The sequence below is a fragment of the Thermobia domestica genome, chromosome 9, assembly GCF_964235325.1.
Source record: "Thermobia domestica chromosome 9, izTheDome1.hap1.1, whole genome shotgun sequence".
NCBI classification, from domain to species: domain Eukaryota; kingdom Metazoa; phylum Arthropoda; class Insecta; order Zygentoma; family Lepismatidae; genus Thermobia; species Thermobia domestica.
In genome coordinates, this window is record NC_137462.1 from 179,833,437 (window position 1) to 179,859,933 (window position 26,497).

Consider the following 26,497-nt stretch of genomic DNA (forward strand, 5'->3'; position numbering starts at 1 on the left):
GGTTATCAGTTTTCTACAAAGCAGGTTCGGTGTTTCACCGGATTCGGTTTTCTTCAAACCCTGTTCCGTTTTTTTTTCAAAATTGGTTCTATTTCTGATCAGAATAGTATCCGTTGTTCTCCGGAAATCGATTCCGTTTCCACAGAAATACTTTTATGTTTTCCAAAACTTTTTACAGAAATCAGTTTTGGTGAGAAACCAAACCGGTTTTTGGAGAAAACCGAAACCGGTTTCGGTGAAAAAACGAACTGGTGTTGGAGAAAACGAACCTGGTTTTGGTGGAAAAACGAACCGGTTTTGGGGGAAATGAAACCGGTTTCGGTGAAAACCGAAATTTCGGTTTTTCGGATTTGGTTTTTCTAGAAACCGGATTTGACCATCCTTAATTTTAACCAGGCTATACTTTTTGTGACGAGACTGTTTCACGAAACAGACAACCCCGAGACGAAATGAGACAACCCCAAAGGCCTGGTCTCATGGCCACACTAACTATATATAGGCAACCCTATAGACTATGATATTGCGAGTTTCTTTGAAGCATAGATGCCTGCATCACACTGACATGTTCCAATAGACCGCGACAATAGGCCTGAAAGTTTATCCTTAAGCTCTCTTAATACTGTGTTACTGTTGTGCAACATTGATGACTTACAGTACTTGATATCACTACTATCCGAATATGGCTACTATTAACGTTAACTATATGACTTCTACACAGGTGTAATGGAAATGTATGACTGATTAGCCAGACAAAGTGTGTAACTAGAGGCGGGTGTCGGGGAGCAGACCACCCCAACATCTCACCTCAATTGTTTGAAAACGCTCACCTTTGAATCTAGTTTTTTTTCTTGCATTATGATATACTCGTCATGTAGTTCAAACTAAGCAAGAGAAAAATTTATCGCAGTCTTCACGTTTTCGAGATATGCGCAGGGCACAATTATTTGCGCATTCTGCGCAGGTGCAGACAATTCGTTTTAATTTCATTTTGAAGCTATCATGTATCTACTATGGCTTGGAAAGTTTGCTTGATCTCGGTGGATCCGTTCTCGAGATATCACGACAAATGTCATCTTTAATGAATCGACTGTATCTCAAAAACTACAACTTTTTTGACAAATTCCTGCTAATTACATTAGTTTTGCAAGGTGTCCAATTAGTCTACCAAGTTTCATCAAAATCGGTTTTTATGGCCCAGATACCTTATGGATGGGTCACAGGCCCTTTTTAATTCATCGAGTGGAACTACGTGTAAAACGCATTCCTGCAAAATCAAGTTTTTGTCTTATGTTCGGTAAAAGTGGTGGGAGTGCAAAAATAAACATCTTAGATTTAACATTACATGTGAAAACTCAGCAATAATCCCAGTGTAAAGTTAGCTCACAATAAGATTTTGCAATCTATACCTGCAAAATATCCAATGACAAGAGTTCAAATGAAATAATTTACTATTCGAAAAGATATATAATCAAAAACTAATGGTAACGTGTTTATGAGCATATTGTCAAAACGCATTATTGTAGGATTTGCAGCAAATGTAATCATTAACTTTGTTTATATTATTTTAGTTTTGTACACTTCTCTAAAATATAATTGCACGCCTGAATTTTTTCTAAGTCCCTTAAAATCGCCAGTTTGACAACACATTTAAAGCAATACGGGGAGAGTTATAAGAAAAAATAACGAGGCTTCCGAGCACAACCCTCAGTTCGCTGTTTGAAGAACTCAGCTTCTTTTGTTACTTAATACAGTGATGCTTTTGGAACAAAATAGTACCTTGGCAGATACAGAAAACTTGTTTGTAGATAAAACACGCACTTTTTTAAACCACAAGAATCGTTAAGAAGAACAAGGAGGGTTGTTAAGATTTTCGTTATCTATCCATACAACTGAACGAAAGCTTTGTAGTTGTTTCGATAGCCATGCGTGCTATTTTTTTTTTCGGATTCTATACTTTTGAACCCTGTTCGAATCACCTTTGGTGATTTTATTTTTTATATTTTGTAACTTTTCAGTTATTTTTGCCGTAAAGTATTTAATTTTACACGTATAATGGATTTCTAAAAAGTAGATTATTATTTCCATTACCACTATTAATGTTTTTTATAATTACACCGTATTGTTTATTTGATCCAAGAGGACCTAACTTTAAAAGAAAGGAACTTTCCGTTGTTGTCGTTTTCTTCTTTTTATGCAAATCCTACACCAATTCATATTTATGGATTTCTTTGTTATTTTACTTTAAATAGAAATCAGTCAGTTCATTAAAGCGTTGTTGCTTTGTGTGTTCTCAGATATTTATAATAATTATTATTATGAAAACTGCTTACCCCAGATGCAGCTGTAATAGAAATGGTGAGGAAATGCGATAGGCTACTGTTATATGACATTAGAATAAGAATCTATATGATCAGTAGAGGCCGGATGTTTAGGCACTAAAAACCTGGAAAATAAGCAGACAAATAGGCACTTAAAATGTAAAAAATAGGCAGTAAAATAGGCACTAAAATGTAACTCGAAATAATGGAGGTAAATAGTAAATACGATTAAAAATAGATACAAGTCACAGATAGTGTTGGATGAATATACAAACATAGCTGTTTGTTAATGTCTTCTTTTACTTTATGGTATATATATTGTAATGTACTACGTATTTGTGTCTACAAACACCTAATATATATATATATATATATATATATATATATATATATATATATATATATATATATATATATATATATATATATATGTGTGTGTGTGTGTGTGTGTGTGTGTGTGTTATTGATATTATATAAGTTATAGGCTATATCTTCCTAATGAAGGCTTATTTTGAAGAAAATGCATAGAATAGGCAACATTAGGCACTAAAACAATTATTTAGGCAGTAACGGACGATATAGGCAAAATAGGCAAAATAAAATGGGCTTAAATCGTAACTATAACTCGCCATATAAACTTTAAAACGTTATTTTTGATCATATCTTTAATATTAAAGAATAGGGATTTTGCCTAACCTCCGGTCTCTAATGATCAGTGACCATTGCTGTAGCATTCGGTGCGACAATTAGACAGATCACTTCTGTCTTAACGCAGTGACATAAGTTCTCCGGTTAATTCACTTGTGGAAATCCTCTTACACAAAGTGTTCTATTTTACTAAATATAGGACAACCAGATTTAGAGTTCACTAATCTTCAAATTGTTATCTAGAGCACATGAATTTTCTAACAAACTTTTCCGGTGCTGAAGTTTATATTTGATATACATCACAGTTATCTTTAACGAAGCTTATGTTAACTTTGAGTACGTTCCGCGATATTAATGGTAATAGTTGTGGAAGATATTAATGGTAAAATGATGGTTCATCGTCTCTAAATATTTTTAGTTCAAAAATCAGAAAAAGTAAAGCGTTACTTTTCGTAAGCAGCAAAATACTTTCTTAATTCAGTATTTGGAACCAGCTCTAAAAATGATCTGTCAAGGACCCCAAATGATTTCTTTTGGTGGTGACCTAGAAATCAAGTACTACCATATTAGATCTTCCTGCAGAGTCCTTAGTAAGTGTATCAAGAATAGCGGCGTCGTTGGCAAATGCTCTGATTTTGCCTTGCACGAAGGTCTATCTAGTGTATGGTATGGGTTGATTTGGTTTAAATTTTAAAAATAAGCTAACACAATAACTAACAAATTCTTTGTGTCAAAAATATTAATAATAAGTTTGCAATTAATTAAGTAACTCTATGGCCTATGACCTACGCTGTGTTCACAAAAGCTCTCCATTAAATTGTTCTTAACCAACTGGATCCAGTTGCTATGTCGTATTTCTATTTGTACAAGAGATCCATCTTAATATTGTATTCCCATCTGCGCCTAAGTCTTCCTAATGGTCGATTTACTATTGGGTTTCCAGCTAAAATCTTGAAAACGTTCCTGTTTATTCATTCTGGCTACATGATCTGCCAACTGCAGCCGCGGTGGCTCAGTGGTAGAGCATTCACCTCTATTGTATGGAGTCCTTGGTTCGATTCCAGCTAGGTTCGAAGTGAGCTTTGTGGTGAACAAATACCATCTGTGGGTTTTCGTGGGGTTCTCCCGTTTCCTCCCACTTCCTTCATTCCACCATTTCATTCATTTCTCATCATCACCGTTTCATTTAGCCTAACCGGTATATCCGTAAGAAGTAAAACTTAAAGATTTCATTTAATTTGCCTGCCCACCTGAGTTTCTTAGACTTGATGATCCTAACAGTTTGGTAAAATATATGTAAATTATACAATTCCTTATTATGAAGTTCCTACCATACCCCATTCCCGTTCCTCTTGGGTCTGATTTGTCTCAGAATTTTATTCTCAAACAATTTCAGTCTGTGTTCTCCTCTCAGAGTAAGCGACCATGTTTCGCAACCATACAGCATGAAAAGCATGATTATCGTTTTACGAGGTGTGATTGGAAAGTTTTAAGACTGGGCTTGTAATTTAAAAAGTAGTGTGACAGTACTTACAGGCTATTGTGATGGATCTCCTTCAAAGTAGTCCCCTGCTGAATGAACACACCGATTCCAGCGGTGTTTCCACTTCTGGAAGCATTCCTGAAAATTATTTTCCGTGATGGTGTGAGACACTATCTCCGTATTTGCTTGAATGTCCTCAATTGAGTCAACTCTCTTCCCTTTCAATGACAATTTAAATTTAGAGAAGAGGTAGAAGTCGGACGGGGCCACATCTGGGGAATACGGGGGTTGCGAAAGCACAGGAATATTGAATTTGGCCAAAAATTCTTGGATCGAGAACGCACAATGCGCTGGTGCATTGTCGTGGTGGAGAATCCAATTCTTTTCTTTCCAGAAGGCAGGCCTTTTACGCCCCATATTTTCGCGCAGACGCTGAAGGACACTTTTGTAGTATTCCTGGTTGACTATCTGCCCCCTAGGGGCAAATTCATGATGCACGATACCCTTAGAATCAAAAAAACGACCAACATTGTCTTCACATTCGATCGACTTTGTCGCGCTTTCTTTGTCTTGGTAAATCAGGGCTCTCCCAGTGAGAAGATTGGGCCTTTGTTTCTGGGTCATACCCATAAACCCATGATTCATCACTTGTTATTACCCTATTCAAGAAATCTGAGTCCATTTCCGGTCGATTAAACAGTTCTTGGGACACTTCAAGTCTGTGTTGTTTCTGCTCGTGAGACAACACTTTTGGAATGAATTTCGCGGACACTCGACGCATGTTCAAATCATCAGTTAAAATTGACTGAACTGCATAGAAACTTAAATTGAGATCTTCAGCCATTTCCTAATTTTAAGTTTACGGTTTGAGCGCACTAATCGCCAACTTTCGCAGTGTTTTAGTTAGTTTTTGATGTTGAAGGCCGGCCAGACCGGGGGTAATTCTCTACTGACTCGCGGCCATCTTTGAATCTTTGAAACCAGACTATGTGTTGTGTTTATGTTTGACTGGCTCAGACATTTGTCTCCAAAAGCTGTTTTTAAAAATTCGTAAGTCTCCGAAGCAGATTTCCCAGTTTTAAAACAAAATTTCACACAAACGCGTTGTACCAATTATTCATCCATTTTGCGCACTTAAAAATCCGCCAAGATACACACACATGCCTGCACTCAACCGGTTGCTACGCCGTACTAAATAAAGATATCTCGGTGTATGTTTCAACATGTCTCAAGGACACACCAAGTCACCGCTTCCATGCTAACGGGCGATTATATCTACTCCTCCTGAGCAGTGTTGCCAACTGTCTTTAAACTTTCCAATCACACCTCGTATATATATATATATATATATATATATATATATATATATATATATATATATATATATATATGTTTGTATGTATATAAAATATTTTATACGAAGCCTAAACTAAGTATTCAACTAAGAAGTTAATGTCTTATCACATCACATAATGTCATAGCCATCACATATTTTATATATACATATCAGGAAAGGAACAGTAGGTTCGACGGACCTTATATAGAGAGGATATTTATCGTGATATGCTCTTATAACTATTTAAACTAATGGACAAAATCGCCGAAACGCCAAAAGCCATGCAAATATCCACAGGCGAACATTGCTTGGCATACTCTATGATACTGCCAGATTAATAGTATTAATCATCCAACATAAATTTATATTTTTCAAATGACACTACTTCAGGTTATTTCAAATGTACATGTTAAACAAAAATTTACATCACAGTTGTTGTTCAGTACTGCAAACTAGGGACGCTACAACATCACAAACATCCTATTGTGAAAGGTCTCTTCAGCAGGTCGTAACTTGAGCAAGACGTATAGAGCAAAGCACATCCAAGGTACGTCAGTATTGAATATTATGATAATGATATGATATTTCGCATAAATAGGAACAAAATTATAAGGAACTGAAAATTCAACTACTTTATAAAGGTTTTATTTCGAAAATCTGCTTAGATAAGTACCAAATCCAATCACACAGATGGTGTTCGATAGATGTAAAGATTCTAATGTCATTTACAACAATTTGATGTTTCAACCTTTTCAGGGACACTGTTTAAGTTTGCAACAGTGCTTAAAATTATGAAACTCCTAAAACTTGTAGTTACATTTAATGAAAACTGTTGCTGTAATGTCATAGAAGCCAAATAAACCAGCATTTATCTCAATTCCTACAAATACGCCATTTTAAGCAGTATAACAATATTTACGAAGGTGTTTTTATCTCTGAACCGGCTTGAGATCTCTAATTCCTGTAAACGGCATTATGTTTTTATTCATTGAAAAACCATGTACGGGATTGGATGTTATAATTATTTAAGCAATTTTTTAAAAAATAAAACTAGCTGAACCAGCGGTCTCTACACAGCGCATCATTCGCATATGAGCATAAATCTTCTTCTCATTCCTCACAACATCTGTACATGTCCCTTTACAGACACAAGTGAAAGAAGTCTTGAAACAAATCGGTAAGGCGTATCATAAAGAGAAGATTTTATCGACTATTTGTTTTTCAATATCTCGCACCGTTTGCAAGTTTTGAGCCTACTTCTGGTTGGAGTTTCTAATTCATGCATGACCAGTGTTTTCTTTCTTCTTGCATGCAATATGTAATAAGCAAATACATTACATACACAATTAATTATAATGGCAGTTATATATGGTCTTCATTGGGCAAAACAATCCAAAAATGTTCATCTTAGACTGGAGAAATGGTTATCCTTCCTTTTTCATTATTATTTGGCCATGAAACAAACGCCCGAGACATATGCAACCCGTATATACAAAAGTGTGGCGTTGGAATGCATAACGCGTAGGATATGATGCTTTAGTTTTTTTTTTAAATTTCAACGATTCCAGTGTACCCTAAAATGTAAGAAAGAAGTAATGGCCATGTTTTTTTTTTTTTAATATTCAATTATAACTGGACAATCTACGCAAAATTTCCAATCGATCAGTGAAAACGTCATCTTTCTAGAGCCTGTGGTTTCCGAGATCTCATTGTCGAAAGGATTGACCACAAACATATAAACGTCCACAGCATATAGTTTAAAAGAACTTGGAAGATGGCAGCACAATTCACGTGCATTGATTTTAGAGAAGGCTTATTAAAATACAAAGGCTTTTAACAATAATTTTATACCTGTTTGCAATTTTAATTTGTGAGGATATACAACAAGTTCAAAAAGTAACGTAATCTTTTGAAAATCTTACACAACTATTGCCTGAAGACATGGATAACCTGCAAAATTATTGGTTCATGGAAACTGCAACGCTAGAAGGGAAAGAACTCGATGATTAAGAATCACTAATGAGGCAGGTTTCATCTGGATGGATACATTAACGCCCAAAATTCTTGAGTATGGGCTATTGACAACCCACATGTATTGAAGGAGTTGCCTCTGTATTCATAGTAAATTGGCGTTTGGTGTGCCATGTCACGTAGTCGCGTGTTCATTACATTCTTTGAATAGACAGTGACCTCTGAACTATATATGGCAATGGTTAGGGAATTTGTTACAACGTTGTCAACTGAGAAGTTGGAATACATATAGTTTATGCAGGACAATACGACAGCTCATTCAGTTCCGAACACAATGCATTATTTGGGAGAATATATTCCAGGACGACTGATCTGAAAGGTATTAAGGTCATCGAGATCTCCAGATTTATCGCCTGCAGACTTCTTGTTGTGGAATTACCTAAGAACTCCTTCTACATTACTCATCCACACAGTATTCTGGAATTGAAAGACAATATTCGTTGCTGTGTCGGTAACATCCCACAGATAACATTGAAAAGAGTTTTCCAACAACACGTTTTGCAGTGTCCACTCTTGTGTGAAGAACAAATCGGCATTCATTTGTATGCTTCCCATAAGATTGTGTAATCTTTGAACACACTTTATTTCGTTTGATTCACTTCGTTGACAGAAAAGTAATTGATTCTATCAACTGCAGGAAAATTAAATAAAATTTGTTTTTTGCACTAAGCAGACATTAATTTTTGAAGCAAATATTGTATTTCTTGAATATTTTGAAATAACCAATACAACAATAGCTTGAAATCTTGATCAAACTTTTCTTATATTTCTTCTTTGTAGGTGACATCCATGCCACTGGGAATCCAAAGCACCAGCCTTCGTCTTCAAGTCCGTCTGTTATTAATAAAGAAAGTAATATATGGAAGCGTCTAACATTTTTAGGACATAAAGCTTCTCATATGATAAGAGAAGAAGCAGTTAATAGACCAAAGACAAGTAGAAAATCTCTAACAGAGGACATAGGTCATAATCTGAAAGCGTTAGGACCAAAAGGGGTGAACATCAGCAACGACAACTTGAAAGTTCCTTCGGACACGGCGGGAGGACTTTATCCAGATGATGGTGGCACAGAGGAATATTATTATGAGGAATCTAACAGCACAGAGCGGTCAGATCGTGAAAATCCTAAAGAGCAACAACCTTCGGACGATGTTTTGCCACCTGTAGCTCTTCCTGACGATAGCTTAGCAGACGTAGATCTCCATGATCATGATGTTATAGATAGTGTCGTTTATATTTACTTCGGAGCAGGTTCTCGGACGGAGGAAGGAGCAAAAGAAGAAGCAGGAAAAGAGGTGGTCGTTGTAGGTGCAGCTATTGCGCTTGTGGCTCAAATACTCACTTTGGGCACTGCGCTTAAGCGCATTCAGGCTCATCCCCCAGAACCGGCCATAGCTATGGTCAATGTTGCTGTTGCAATGGGAACTAGCAATTTTCTTCTTCTGGTTGGAGGTCAGGTAAGGTATTTTTTATTTGTTTCTTTTAAATGTAACAAGTTTTCTATGCATTAAGATCTTACTTATAAGAATATATAAACTCTAGGAGTAAATAACTTTATTTCTCCAAATTGAAAAGCACGTTTATTATTATTATTATTATTATTATTATTATTATTATTATTATTATTATTATTATTATATTTTTGAATATAAGAGCACTCCGTTTAGTATGTTATAAGTGACATGATGGCATTAGATTGCTTGCGTACAAATAAAAAGTTATTTGATAATATCTAATGATAAAGTCCAAATAGAACAGAGGACAGAAATAGGCCTATAAAATTTCGTTTTATTGTGCTGTTATATTGTAGCATTATTTTGTGTTTCAGAAACACTATAATCATGTCCTTAAATCTTCCTGGACGTACTGTATGTATAAGCTTTACTTTGCTTATCTTAATTTTCCGATGTTATCGTTGAAAAGAGATATCGTGTTCTAGTGCATAATATAGGGTCATATATAAAGTATCCGCGGTTTTTGGTACATTTTTGAACAAAAAATTCTTTATTGGAAATCAACTTTAATCAAGTACATATTGACCATTATTATCTATGTCCTTTTGTCATTTTTCGGGTAGCTTCATAATTCCATGGGTGTAGAACTTCTGTGGTTTATAGTCGGAAAACTTGATCAAGTGATTTTCAGCGGCGCTTCGGTCAGACATTTTTTTTTTTTTTTTACCATCGAGAGAGTTTTGCAGAGACCGAAACAAATGGTAGTCAGACAGTGCAAGGTCCGAGCTATACGGTGGATGTATCAAAACTTTCCAAGTTCTATCAGTTTGTTCTGAGTCCCCAAAGATGTGTGTGGCCGCGCATTGTCATGATGGAACACAACTCCCTTTCTGTTGGCCAATTCTGGTCGCTTTTCCTGGTCTGCTTCGTTCAAACGGTCGAGTTGTGCACAGTACAGGACCGAATTGATGGTTTCCTCAGGTTGCAAAAGCTCATAATGGATAATTCCCTTCCAATCCCACCAAACACTCTACATAACCTTGTTTGCCGACATTCCTGGCTTTGAAATCTTTGTGGAGGGTCGCCAGTCTTTGACCTTGATCGCTTACGTTTGATATTCTCGTATTTCGCCCATTTTTAATCGCCTGTAATGAGTCGTTTCAAATAGAATAAAAAATGCACCGTCTGAGTACCTTTCGTTTCGGTCTCTGCAAAACTCTCTTGATGGTAAAAAATTGGCAGACCGAAGCGCCGCTGAAAATCACTTGGCCAAGTTTTTCGACGATAAACCACCGATAGTACCACCGATAAGTTCTACACCGATGGAATTATGAAGCTACCCGAAAAATGGCAAAACGTCATAGATAATAATGGACAACAAACTCCATGGTTCTGGATAATCACAATAACATTTTAAACACAGTTTCTGACCAGAACAAATTAATTATATTAATAACTATACGTTTATTGTTACAGTTTTAAGGACATAACGTCCTCTTCATCAGACATTTAGAAAAGACAGATGACAGCAAATCTTATATCTTCCTCAGCCATTAGTTGGCATATTCATTTATATAATTTTAATTGTTGTTTTTTATATAAATTTAAATTTGTCTGATGAAGAGGAAGTTAGGTCCTTGAAACTGTAACAAAACGTATAGTTATTAATATAATTCATTTGTTCTGGTCAGAAACGGTGTTTTAAATAATAATGGTCAATATGTTCTTGATTAAAATTGATTCTCAATAAAAAGAATTTTGTTCAAAAATGTACCAAAAAACCGCGGAGATTTTTTATATAACCTTTTTATTTTAAACACTGTTCGTAATGTTTAAAAATCGATACATACGTACAGTAGACTTTATGCTAATCAATCATCACAGAATCGTGCTCTGGTCGGATGACGAAGAAATCGGTTAAAACGAAAATTGCCATTTCCTGCCCTCTAAATTGTATAGCATCTCTATAATGGTTAAAAAGGACTTACTGTATTATAATTCAATAAATTTAACTTACCAAAATCAGAAGTTTCGTCCACAAGCTTTTCTAGTAACACTCAGTTGTTCGAAGTATGTATATTGAATAAAACACTAGACTAGCACACAAATTTAAGGTGTATGTGTATTGATTGAAGAAAATACACCAAACTGAAAGAATACGAATGAACCTACAACATTGTAATTGGGCAGTGTTATGCAACAACCAGAGTTGGCGTGGGTCAATGAAAACTTGACCCACCACCCATCGTGACCCACGACCCACTGACTCACCATCCAGCATGACCCACTCTGACCCACGACCCACCGTGACCCACTCTCACCCACCACCCACTATCAACCACTCTCATCCACTGTGACCTACTCTGACTCACAAAAAATCTCGTCATCAACTCACACATAATCCATGGCCTCTTCTACTGACTAAAGAGTTTACACTTGTAATAATACAAGACTGTGAAATTGTCACTAATCGGAGTTTGAATTTCTACGGTCAATCGCTCAAGCACCACTCTATTACAATAAAGGTGGATCTGACCTTTACGATATAAAATGGTAAAGTGTTTGTCAATGAGCAAATTGAAGCACTTCAAGGTGGGGGGAAATTAGTATGTGCCTAAAATATACTTGTACTAAGAGAGTATTCTTGGGAGTGTTAATTTCTTAACGCATTCCAAAATAAACTTCTATTCGCAGACAAATACTTCTGTACAATATGGAAAAGGTTTTGGTTTCTCAATACACAGTATTTTTCTCCAAAAGACTTGAAAAATCAGTTTTCCATAGCGTATAAAGGTGCTCGGGTACTGTCTGTAAGAGCATCTCCATAAAGTATGCTCATAATTGTAATTTGTGTAATCACTAAAACACCACGTTAAACTTAAGTTACAAATATGCATAATTCCAATTATTATGAATATTTATTCAAAGTAGTTTACCTTTTAGTTTATGAAAAGGAAAGAAGAGACTTATTCAAAATTATTTACAAAGTTGAAAAAACACTAGGGATGGGTACGAGCGAGTTCGAGCGAATTTTCTTTGAAACTCAACTCGATTCGAAACATAGGGGTCTACATCTTTCAGCTCGACTCGAGAACTCGACTCGAAAACTTTCCTCCAACTCGACTCGAATTCGTTTCGAGTCGAGTCGAGCCAAAACGAGCCAAATCCTGTGTGTAGTTCTAAATACTCTCTTCAAGTATCCTACATAGACAATATAATTATTATCAATGATACTTATTATTATTATTATTATTATTATTATTATTATTATTATTATTATTATTATTATTATTGCCCAAGATAGCCCCCCGCTCCAAGTATCATCCCCTGTTTCTCGAAAACTATCAGGGTACAAACAAAACTTTTTCGGTACAAACGGTACAAACGATTTGCTTTCGAATGGTGTATTTCAAATTTTTGTGCTGTGATACGGGGGGGGGGGCAATCTTGGCGCCAAGATTGCCCCCAGCCGCAAATATCATCCCCTGTTTACTGAAAGCTATCATGGTACAAACAAAACTTTTTTCGGTACAAACGGTACAAACGATTTGCTTTCGAATGGTGTATTTCAATTTTTTGTGCTGTGATACGGGGGTATCTTGGCGCCAAGATAGCCCCCCGCTACAAATATCATCCCCTGTTTCTCGAAAACTATCAGGGTACAAACAAAACTTTTTTCGGTACAAACGGTACAAACGATTTGCTTGCGAATGGTGTACTTCAAATTTTTGTGCTGTGTTACGGGGGAGCTATCTTGGCGCCAAGATAGCCCCCCCGAATAACATCCCTTGTTTCTCGAAAACTATCAGGGTACAAACAAAACTTTTTTCGGTACAAACGGAACAAACGAATTTGCTTTCGAATGCTGTATTTCAAATTTTTGTGCTGTGATACGGGGGAGGCTACCTTGGCGCCAAGATTGCCCCAGCTGCAAATATCATCCCCTGTTTACCGAAAGCTATCAGGGTGCAAACAAAACTTTTTTCGGTACAAACGGTACAAACGATTTGCTTTCGAATGGTGTATTTCAAATTTTTGTGCTCTGATTCGGGGGGGCTATCTTGGCGCCAAGAAACCCCCCGCCCCAAATATCATCCCCTGTTTCTCGAAAACTATCAGGGTACAAACAAAACTTTTTTCGGTACAAACGGTGCAAACGATTTGCTTTCGAATGGTGTATTTTAAATTTTTGTGCTCCCCGAATAACATCCCTTGTTTCTCGAAAATTTACTGAATGAATATCATAATATTACTGTTAATAAAAATGCGAATGTTTACTTTTAATCACACTCAAATTGATTTCACTTAATGCCATTATTTTGAAATGGAACAGTGTTGCTTTTGTTGCTTTGATTTTACTTCATCCAAAAAACACTAAAAAATTCGCTTAAAAACAGTAAATACCCAAGAAATTTTCGAAGCTGTTTTTTTTTTTAAAGTAACCAAGAAAGTTCTGTCGCTTTTTGCGGAGGTCTCTGTTCATTTGGACCTCACACCGTGAGTTGAATATGAATGGAGATAAGGCGAAGGTCAATTGTTGGTATGGGTATATACAATGTACTACCTGGTTGTGCCAGTTCAGTTACACAGTGAACTTGCTAAGGATAGAGTGCACATGGATCCTCCACAGAGCATGTATACTATACGAGCACAGTAAGAACATGTATACTATACGAGTTCAAACTGGGTTCAAACGCCACTGTAGAGGGGCGGAAGATATGCTAGGCCTTTGATGAGGGTATCATGACTAGGCGGACAATGCAGCGGTGGTTTAACAAGTTTAAGGACGGTGATGAGACACTTGAAAGCACTCCGCGAGCCGGAAGACCGACACATGTACAAAATGAAGATCTGCAGGCAACAATTGAGGCGAACAGTGGCCAGACGTGTGAAGAACTGGGACTATAATTCAGTGTGAATGGAAAAACCATTCGACCTCACCTCCATCAACTTGGGAAGCACTACAGGTTGGGTCAATGGGTCCCACATGATTTGACTCCGGACCACAAGGCAAAGCGTGCAGACACCTATGTTTCTTTGCTGTTTCGTCTGAGGAAGGGGCCATTTCTGGACAGGGTGTTGATATGGATGAGAAGTAGGTCCTGTACGAAACTCCACGGCGTCGTCTTCATTGATTAGTATCCCATGAACCGATTTCACAACAGCCGATTCCAGCACTGCACAAGAAGAAGGTCCTGCTGTGTGTTTGGTAGCCTGTTCGCGGCATCGTGCATCGGGAACTGCCACCAGCTGGTCAGAACATCAATGCAACTGTGTACCGTCAGCAGTTGATCCGTGCTCATGGAAAACTCAAAACTCTGGATTCAGCACGTATGAATCACAAAGGACTCCTGCTGTTACAGAACAACGTTAAGCCCCATGTGGCTAGGATGACCCAGGACACCATTCTATGCCTTGGATGGAAAGCACTATTGCATCCGCCAGACTCCCCTGATATTTCACCGTCCGATTGTTACGACCAATAAATTCCTCCTCTTTTTTTTATTACCGGTCGACAGAATATAATAACACCAATAATAATAATAATTATTATTACTATTATTCCAAAGTAGAAATAAATAATTGAAAGATTAAATAATTATGACTGAAAAAAATGGAAAATATATTTTGATGTAAAAAAATTTGATTATTCTACACTATTCATTATTTTGTAAGAAATCTACTGTACTGACATTAAAGCAAAATCACGCTTATTGATCAGAAGTTACCAGGATCTTGTCGTAAGCAACGATCCCATCAATGAAATTAAATCTTTATTCCTTTCTCATAAAAAAATATATTGTATTGTAGGTTAGTAATTAAATTGAGAAATTTGTAACTGCGCTTAAAATGAAATGAAAAATAACCTGTTCAATATGTTTATTGACTCAGAAATAACAAAGAAACATCCATCATCGCATATACATGACAGTTGCCTAGACAGTAAATTTGGCCTCAGCACAGCAGCTCGTATCTTCATATATCCATTACTTAGACATAATACATATTGTAAGGATCCCCACGTTGCCGTACCAGGCAATAACCACGTGTGAACTACATGTGTTGATAATAAACACAAACAAACAGACGACGTTCCCGAAGAGGAGTCGATCACCATCGCCAACAGTCGGAAGGACGAGTACCCACGATGGAAGCCGACAAGACAGAATAAAAAGGACCTGCACACCTCGACCAACATCAATCTTCACGGATTGATCACAACACCTAAAACCCCTCTCACGACGCTTGGTCACCGAGAGGTACCTATCCTTATACCCACGACGCTCGGTCAACGGGTTCCTATCCTCTTTCTCACGACGCACGGTCACCGAGAGTACCTAATCCCAAAGCCCACGACGCTTGGACACCGGGCTCCTACCTAATCTTACCTAAATAATAGAGGAATTTCTTACTATAATTTGTGTACATAAAACTTTTGTAATACAAAGGGTGAAGGGAAAAAGTCCAAATCCCGAGTACATTTATTGCTCTACCCGAGAAATCTTTACATGGTAGATGCGTCGGCGTCTATTTGACAGACACTAAAAGGACTTTCCTACGGGGCGCTCTTTTTATTAACGAAAACACGGACTTAAAAACTTTTTAAACAATACAGTGTAAGTGCTACTAAAAAGCAGGATCATATAAACGATAGTATCCGTATTATCATAAATACTCTCATTACTCTTAACGGTAGATTGATTCGTTACAGGCTGGCAGGTATTTATACTGACAACAAGATCTGGGAAAAATACATATAAAGAAGGTGATAACAATATGGCAGAATCAGGCCCCCGCATACCTCTTAATATTCCTCACTTAACTAGATATTCTGGTCACAGTACTGACGATCATGCTGTTTGATCATTTGGCTTTACTTCAGGCTTGGACCCCCGTAAAGAAGAAAGAAATTCTTCCTATGTATCTACAGGACGTAGCTCTTGATTTTGTCTTACAATTGCAAAATCTGAATCAATTCGACACACTAAATTACGAACAGCTGAAAACCAAATTAGTTTCTCTGTCCCGCCCAAATATACCAGTGTATAAGGCGGAAATAGAAATTTTTCAAATTCAACAAAACGAAAATGAATCGGTCGATTCATATTTCTTAAGGAAATTGAGGGCTATCAGACAGCTGAAGACAGAGGCTTCAGAGGAACAGAAAATTCATTTTCTTTCGTTAGGACTACAACGAAATTTGCTGCAAAAGATAGTGTTAGAATCCTTTCCAACAATCCAGCGGCTGCAGGATCGACTCCACGAACTGGAAAAAGCTCAAGATCTCATGCAGAAGAGTAATTATGTAGAATTGTCACAGGAAATTCATTCTTTAATCGGCCAACCTAACCGCCACTCACTTTGTACGACCATTATAGCCAAACGAATTCTAATTCATACATGCCAACCTATGCACAACAGCCAACTTCTACTGTGCATCACACCCAACCTGCTCCTAGTTATTCGCAATCGTTACCTTCTGCACCTCCATCGCAGAATATCTTCCCTCCCCAGTCAACTTCCTCTGCACCTGAAGTTTCGAATCCGCACCCCCCACCAAAGTCAAAACCCGCCCTCACAACCTCCTCACACGGACCTTACCAAATTAGCAAATCAAATGGCCGAGTTATCGTTAATGGTAGCACAGAATGCCATGAAGTCTAATTATAGGCGTAACAACGGACGAAAAGCGAATGCGAAGAATAGCAACAAAGGAAATAACGGTGGTAGAAAAAAAGAACCATTTTGTAAAGGGCGACAAAATATCAGTCTGCTCAATTTGTTACAAGAAGAACCACGGAGCATCCACGTGTTGGAATAATCCAAAAAATTCCAACTAGGGAAACACATAGATTTGCTCGCAGGCCAAAGTCTAGCCTAGCTGGCCATTTCTGAAAAGTCGGCGCGGGCCACACAGACACCACCACAATTAAAATGTGATGGCAATCAAGAAGAGCAAGCAACAGCAGAAACTTTTAAGGGCACGGACGCCAAATTTTTCACTCAGACGACCAATAATGAACATCGTGAACACGTTAAATTGGGAATAGAAAATAATAAACTTTTACTCAAATTAATATAAATACAAGCAGTCTACCAACTATAATAGACACTGGTTCTAGTCTTAGTCTATGGTCAAGAAGGGACGTACCCCCAAAATGTACGCTGATACCATTTCAAACTCGTATCAAGGGCATTGCCACCAAAGTTATAAGTTTAAAAGAAATAGCTTTAATTAAATTTAAAATTGGCAACACCACTTTTTCACATTACTTCCGCATCATAGATGCTGACTTTAATCCGACTTTTAGGAATGACATTCTCACAAGACTTTTCTCTCAAATAGACTTGGAGAATAAATCCATATCATTATACAGAAAACCTAGGAAACCTACGTTTCCAATGAAAAAGCAAGAATCGGAAGAAATGTCACGAGACACTACGCACTCTTTGCACTTGCAAAGGAATGCAAACGTAATCACAGCAAGTAAAGTTACGATTCCAGCGAAATCACATTTCTACTTCCCTGTATCGATTCAAAAAGAAACAATTCATCACGCTGCATTTTACATTACTCCATTGCAATCATTATTAGACCGATACGGCTTACAGGCAATGACCATGAGAGTACCGAGTAACGACCTTACATTACTCATTTCCAATCCCACGTCACGAATAATAACATTAAATAAAGGTACACCAGTGGCGTATACAGAGGAGGGCGTGGAAGAATTTTCATTTAGAATAGAAGAAGACGAAAAGAAAGCGCATCAATTTCGTACTCAAGAAGAGATAAAGGAAAGATTAAGGCAAACTGCTAAATCTTTTAACATTAACCTTTTTGATATAAATCCGGATTTACCAGAATACCAGCGAATAGCTGTAACCAATTTATTGTATAAGTACAGGGACGTGTTTTCATACAGCCCAGAGGACATATTCTATTTTAGAGGATATGAACACAAAATTCGTATAGATAAAAGTGCGTCATTCCATCACCGTTCCCCACCAATTCCATTAGGGATAAGAGATCAAATTGATAAGCAGATACAACAGCTATTAGATGCAAAAATCACAACGGAGACGCAGACTAGTAATTTCTCCTCACCTTTACTTGCGATCAAAAAGCCAAACAGTTCAGATTTCAGGCTTGTGTTGAACCTCCAGGCATGCAATAGTTATACAAAATACCTAAGCATTCCATTTCAAAATACAGAGGACGTTTTACAGGTTTTAAAAGGGAAAAACCTAATTTCAAGTTAGGACATCTCGCATCCTATTTTCAAATAAAATTGCATCCAAAAAGCACTAAATATATGACTTTCGAGGTAAATCATACACGCAAAAGTTATAAATTCCTTAGATGCGTAATGGGACATTGTTCCTCTTCTCAATCTTTGACTATAGTAATTAAAATGCTACTAAACTGCTTACCTAAACGCATTACCAATTTCGCAGATGACATCGTCATTGGTTCTTATACGTGGGAACAACAACTTTCAGATTTGGAGCTTTTATTTCAAAAATTAAGGAAACACGACTACCGAGCCAACCCCAAGAAGACGCACCTGTTATATACAGAACTCCCAGTACTAGGATTCTTTGTATCCGGAGAGAAGATAAGCATCTCACCAAAAATCGCAAAGAAGATCAAGAATTTTAAAAAGCCAACGACCAAACGCATACTTAAGAGCTTATTTACGAAGTCATATCAAGGTCTTCACGACCAAGATAGAACCTTTCCAGCAACTTCTTACTAAAAATGCCAAATTTAAATGGACAGAAAAACATGACGAATTATTTGAGAAGTTGAAAGAAGACATTTTGAATGCCCCTTCTCTCTATCATTTCGACGAAAAGCTAGAGATAAGGCTATACACAGATGCATCCTCTCACCAGATTGGAGGGCTATTAGCTTGTTTTGATCCCAAATCTAACGAAGAAAGAATCGTTTCTTATTGTAGCAGACGTCTCACAAAAACTGAGATCAAGAGCTCAGTATGGCAAAAAGAACTATACGCTTTTATATGTGCTTTACGCAAATTTAGATATTTCTTACTCAATCGTAAATTTAAATTGTTTACAGACGCAAAATGTCTAACCTCTTTACGTAGTCACCCGGACAGGGTAGGAAAATACACTCGCCATAGACTTTTCTTAGCTGACTATAATTTCGATATCTGTCACATCGAAGGAAAGAAACATCCGGCTGATATCATCAGCCGCTTATAGCAGAATAGCAGTGATATTTCAGAACCCATGGACCCACATCAGGCAATCGAAGATCTACATGCATACAGATCCAATTCACTAGAGGAACCCATTCTCCAAATAGAATACTCAGGATCTTTGAAGAACTTACGAGAAGAGCAGCGTAAGGATGACGCATACGCTGATATTATCCCCCTTCTGTCTCATTTACTTTCCCTTTCGAAGAATTGGAGAGTCATCACAATGGACCGATAGATACTGCGGACCGGCTACAATAATCTCAAAACTAAACAATAATCTCTATCGAGTTCGCATGCCCCATAATTTCAGGGAGAGAGAACAGAATATTACCATTGACAGGATTAAGCCATTTCACGCCGCCGAAGAATACATATACAATGATAATGATGACGTATTCACCAGCTAGGAAGAAGAAAAGAGAAGATAAGAAGAGAGAAAACCAAGACTATTGCAGATTTCAAATGATAAACGGCATGGCCTTGAGTTGGCTTCACGCGGCGTTCAATTGGCTTTGAGCGGTGTTGACAATTCGCGACAAGCAGTCCTGCACGCTGACTTCTCGCGCTACTGCGAATCTTGACAATACCAGAGGCGCTTATTAGAAATATTGTATTAGCACATCAACTGCTCACTTTACGAAGTAGAGAAAAGAATTACAAACACATACGTGAAAACTACATCTTTTTATGTCAACTGGTTGTTATGATACACGCATTTAAAGGTTTCCATATAAAACAATTAGTAAAACGAGCGATGAGTCCCGCGTCTAATTTCCAGTGGATTTTTCTTCAATTTGGAAATAGAACTCAACTTTTATTACAGAATAATCATGGGTGTAACCAGCAGGTTGTTCTAGGGGAACATTACTTTCAGGGGGAGGAAAGCTTTTCACACATTTAAAAGAGAACAAATGATCTCTTTCAGAACATGAAAGCATTTTAACTCACCATACACACTATACACATGTTATATTTTCACGATGCTACCTTATCAAAAGACGGATCTTGACAGTACTGAATTGAAAACCGGATTGTAGATGAATCAATAACCTATTCATAAGAAAACAAATGCTGTTTATAGCAGTCTGTTTATCTGACTTTGTATTTATATGGGTTAAAACAGTAAAGGGAAAAAACTCGAATAAATATCAACTCAGATATTATTATGCAATAATCTAATAGAGAGTTCATACGGTGTGCTCCCAGTTAGGGAAATGAGAATATAAAGCATATGGTTAATTTTAGTTGTTTTAATTAGGTACAGAAACCGTATTGATGATGTTTGATATTTTTAAAATTTTCATATTTTATTATAAACGTCTCTCATTTGCATTAACTATTAAATAAGTTTATTAAACACATACCACGAACCTCATTTTGGAGTTGGAAATAGTTTGGAAAGACTGGGCCCCCTTTTCCCCCGTGGCTACACGCCTTTGGAATCTGATTCATTTATATTATATATATATATATATATATATATATATATATATATATATATATATATATATATATATATATATATATATATATATATATATATTTATATATATATATATAATATGCCTAACATCGTAAGAACAAAGTATGGGAATATTGTTTTGAAATTTACTTCGGGATAAATTCTTTCTTACTCGACAGAAAAAACGCAGTATGTTTTTTTTCCTTCACGTTTCACTGCCTTACATATATGCGACCACTTATTCCCTCTTTCCTCCTCCAGCAGGGATTCAAAAGCACCAGGCGTCTGAATGGTGTCGTAAATTATCGTAACCCAAAACAAACTCGATCATATGGACTTGCTTAGGAATCAGACGGATTGTTTTTGTGTGACCTAGACCAAGCCCAAGATTGTTATTTGTTATGAAAACTGAGAAGGAAACAAAGGTGCTAGTTGTGTTGGAACGTAACTTCTCTTCTAGCATAAATAGAATTCATCAGTGTCTGGGTTACTTTCTTTCGTGGTAGTTCGTTTCTTCTCCAAAATTATAGTTGACAATGTCTTTAAGCAAACCGAGTAAAAGTGCGGAGCTTTCTTTAAAATAAATAAATAAATAAATAAAAATAAAAAATAAAGTGCTACGAAATCAGGCTCGAAGAATTATTTTTTGTGTTTACATTTTTTTAGCCCATGATAAATTTACTAGACTCAGATTCAGACAATTGACGAAATATTAACTGACATAGACGATAGTGAAAGTAGTGTTGAAGAAGACGAGTGTTTAGCATATCCAATGGAAAAGCTAATAGGTAAGTAATTTAATTGCTATATATACCTCTAGGATGCACAGTCAAAATTCTTGAGTTTGCTGGAATAGTATATTTACATTGCGAATAATGTTGCAAATGTATGTGTCATAATCTCAACTGGAGGAAGAGTGAGAAGGGAAAGGGGAGTCCATGATCCGGCAACACCGCGCGGAATATCGCGCACCATTGGTTATTGCCCGTGATTCTTTACATCTGAAATACACAGTAAGATAATCCCAGCAGATATAAACGAGCGATATGCGAAGCGCACTCTTCATGTTTCAGCGGCAAAGAAGAAAAAAAAGCGAGACAAGAAATAAAATATGGAATAGAAGAAAACAAGATACAGCATATGATACAGCTAACTATTTGAAGTGACCAAATCTAGTACCCACCTTAGTATTCAAATCGCAAGCGATCCCTTGTCTTTTTTTTTCACTCTTATAATTCCTAACCAACCTGCATTCTGTCATATGAACAAGCATCCATACATACAATTTCCTTTAGTGAACAAAATTGCAAGCCAGCATTTTCTTTCGACTTCGAGCGAACGAACTTCACAAGGCCAGCTACATTTTTTCTCTTCGCTTCTCCGCTGCGTATCATATAACTATCACTAACACATTAATTTACATATACAGAGTGTTCGGAAAATCAGGACTTTTGATTGGCAACCTTTTTTCCGCCGTGACTACAATTATCAATGTAATAACTTTAACCGTTCTCTAAGTATGTTCTGTCATCTATTCACTAGTACTAGCCAGAACTAGACCAATATTAGAAACTTTTTATATAACAGCACCATATGACGTGCGAACTTCATAACATATACTATGGACATTACCATCAGTGACGTAGTTATAACTATTAACTGTAATCACCAGAGCTTCGACAACCTCTCCTTTGAGGGAGATGACGTAATATACGGATCCTGCTTAGATTAAGAGGACAAACTGTCAGTGCTCCAACTTCAACTTTAAAACTTATGTGCTAATATCTCAAACAGTGATATCAGTGACCAGTGCTTTTTAACTTTGATTTTGTGTTTCAGTGATATAGTGTTTTCCAGTGTCTATTGTGCCCAATATGCGGACTCCACGTGCTGGCACAAACACGAAAAAATAATCCAGTGGCTTATTTTTTCTACGCCCCGGGGGTGTAAGGATCTCCACGTTGCCGTACCAGGCAATAACCACGTGTGAACTACATGTGTTAATAATAAACACAAACAAACAGACGACGTTCCCGAAGAGGAGTCGATCACCATCGCCAACAGTCGGAAGGACGAGTACCCACGATGGAAGCCGACAAGACAGAATAAAAAGGACCTGCACACCTCGACCAACATCAATCTTCACGGATTGATTACAACACCTAAAACCCCTCTCACGACGCTTGGTCGCCGAGAGGTACCTATCCTTATACCCACGACGCTCGGTCAACGGGTTCCTATCCTCTTTCTCACGACGCACGGTCACCGAGAGAGAGAAACCTAATCTACACCCCTCTCACGAGAGTACCTAATCCCAAAGCCCACGACGCTTGGACACCGGGCTCCTACCTAATCTTACCTAAATAATAGAGGAATTTCTTACTATAATTTGTGTACATAAAACTTTTGTAATAAAAAGGGTGAAGGGAAAAAGTCCAAATCCCGAGTACATTTATTGCTCTACCCGAGAAATCTTTACAATATAAATAGGGCCTGCTAGCGCCTGCTAAGAAACTGGGATATTATACATCAGGGTTGTCTTGCAATGACTAAAAAAATGATTAGGGTAAAGGTCATCTTACACTATAATTATTTATTCTTACGAATATTACAAAGTTTATATAAGCCATGCCATCACACGAACATTAAATGACATACATTATTACTACTACTAATAAATTAATTATCTTGAGTTAAGAAGGAGCAGAGCAGTGGATTTATGACATTGGCGATACAATATATCAATATTTCCAGCTGTATTTGCTTCTCCAAATAATTATTACTTAGTATGAAAATTCTATAATTATTCAACAATAAAAAAAAATAATGAGGAATGATATATTTATATGAAGAAAACATATATGGAATGTGAGGCATTGACTTGAACTTAAAAATAAAATCGTTCATTACTGCATTATACTAGAAGCTGATTATAGATAAATCCCAATATCCAGCATGGCACAACTAAGCAGACAATATGATAATAACAATATTATCTGTATTTCTTAAATTGGTTCATTTCTAAATATTGCATGAATCGTATGGTAACAAGATAGAGGTTTTCTGAGGCAGGCAACTGTGAATGATTGGTACCGTCGAAGTTCATTTCGTACGTTAGCATTCATTAATTACAAAATTTAATAATCAACTAAAGAATTTAGAATATTATGAAAATCGAGAATTTATATTTGTCACGTGATTACAGCTATAAGACATTCCCACTATGAACCTGAAGTGCATGACGCTACCGGTAATTAGCTACGAATCATCATCATCACCACACTGTTCAAATACACACGAAAAAAATAAAACTTATAGAAATTTCTTTATCACTGATTAGTTTTTAATTTTCACTGCCGCTAGTGCCACCACTAAGAACTAGACAAAAAAGCTTTGTATGTAAACCTATCGCAAAATTTATCGTATTAATCAGTCATCCTGGGATTCCCGCTGCAGCTATCCGAACTCCTGTGAAGTAAATAATTGATTAGGGATTACCTTATAAAACAGTTATACCATCCAGCACCGGAGTTACTCTGGCAGACATCTGCCAACAAATTTTCAGGGTTGCAAGACCACAACAATGATTATGAAAAAAATTAAACGGAACTAAAAAAAACAACAAACGAACACTAAAAAACATGCAATAGAAGGCTACTACTTCTTTAAAATCGAAATATAATCAAGGCTTCAGAACAATTGCATTAGCATGGTTAAAAATATATTTAAAAGGAAAATATAGGTAATTCTGATTTTTCGTTATCTGCTCTGAATCCTACAATCCAGCGCATCATCAAAATAGCCTTAAATCACAAAATAGCTAACACACTCTTACTTTCCAAAATATAAGAAAAATCGAAGGCGTGTCTCACATCGTAACGGCACGGTAAACATTATATTGAAAGAGAAAATAAATATAATTCTTCTTTTTCGTTATCTGCTCTGAACGTTACAATGCAGCGCATCATCAAAATAGCCCTAATTCACACAGTAGGGGTCCCACTCATAGTTTCCAAAATATAAGAAAAATCGAGAGCGTGTTTCACATCGTAACGGCACGGTAAACATTATATTGAAACAGAAAATAAAAGTAATTCTTGACTTTTCGTTATCTGCTCTGAGCGCTACAGCTCTGCGCATAATTAAAATAGCGCTAAATCACACAATGCGTATCACATTCTTATTTTCAAAAATATAATAAAAATCAAAGGCGTGTCTCACATCATAACGGCACGGTAAACATTATATTGAAAGAGAAAATACAAGTAATTCTGTATTTTTTGTTATGTGCTCTGAGCCCTACAACGAAGCGCATCATCAAAATAGCCCTAAATCACACAACGGGTATCACACTCTTATTTTCCAAAATATAAGAAAAATCAGAGGCGTGTCTCACATCGTAACTGCAAGGAAAACATTATATTGAAAGAGAAAATATAAGTGATTCTTGTTTTTCGTTTTCTGAGCTGAACCCTACAACGCAGCGCATCATCAATATAGCCCTAAATCAAACAGGGGGTATCACACTAGGGTGGGTCGTTTTGCCACTTTTTCTTCGGAACGAAATGTAATACCTGGCAAAAGTGGCCAATCCAACTGTACTGAATTTGCCCTTTTTTCTGGCCCCAAAGGAGGCACCCCTATTTCCCCCAAGGGCATATAACTGGCATTTTTATACTTGAATGTCAGTTTTCATAGCAACTGACATGTATTTAACCAAAAATATGTTTACTTTAACATAACTAAAATTAAAGAACAACTTTGGTATTTTTTGTAATTTTCAGGTAAATTTTGAAACTTTGAGGCAATAGTTCTCACAGAAGATATTATCTGATTTGAAAAAAAATCTATACCTGAAATGTCCATGTGGATTGGCCACTTTTGCCAGGTATTACATTTCATTCCGAGAAAAAAGTGGTAAAACGCTGCACCCTAGTATCACACTCTTATTTTCCAAAATATAAGACAAATTGAAGGCGTGTCTCATCGTAATGGCACGGTAAACATTATATTGAAAGAGAAAATACAAGTAATTCTGAATTTTTCGTTATGTGGTCTGAGCCCTACAACGAAGCGCATCATCAAAATAACCCTAAATCACACAACGGGTATCACACTAGGGTGGGTCGTTTTGCCACTTTTTTTCAGAACGAAATGTAATACCTGGCAAAAGTGGCCCATCCACATGGACATTACAGGTATAGATTTTTTTTCAAATCAGATAATATCTTCTGTGAGAACTGTTGCTTCAAAGTTTCAAAATTTCACTGAAAATTACAAAAAATACCAAATATTTTCGTTATTTTTAGTTATGTTAAAGTAAACATATTTTTAAATTTATACATGCCAGATGCTATGAAAACTGACATCAGCGGCGTATTTACGATTTTGTTTCGGGAGGGGTTTTGGTAACTTTCGGGGTTTTGCCTACAATATCAGCACATCATTACTTATATTTTCTCTTTCAATATATTGTTTATCGTGCCGTTACGATGTGAGACACGCCTTTAATTTTTGTTGTATTTTGGAAAAT

The 26,497-nt window shown here is 36.7% G+C and overlaps 1 protein-coding gene across 1 annotated transcript in view; it reads left to right on the forward strand.

Moving 5' to 3' along the window:
* LOC145660477 (uncharacterized) overlaps positions 1-26,497 on the forward strand; it is a 126,673-nt gene that overhangs the window by 28,238 nt on the left and 71,938 nt on the right. Inside the window, exon 3 of the mRNA XM_081725548.1 lies at positions 8,597-9,273. Coding sequence (XP_081581674.1) covers positions 8,597-9,273 — 677 coding nt within the window. The remainder of the gene's footprint in view (positions 1-8,596; positions 9,274-26,497) is intronic.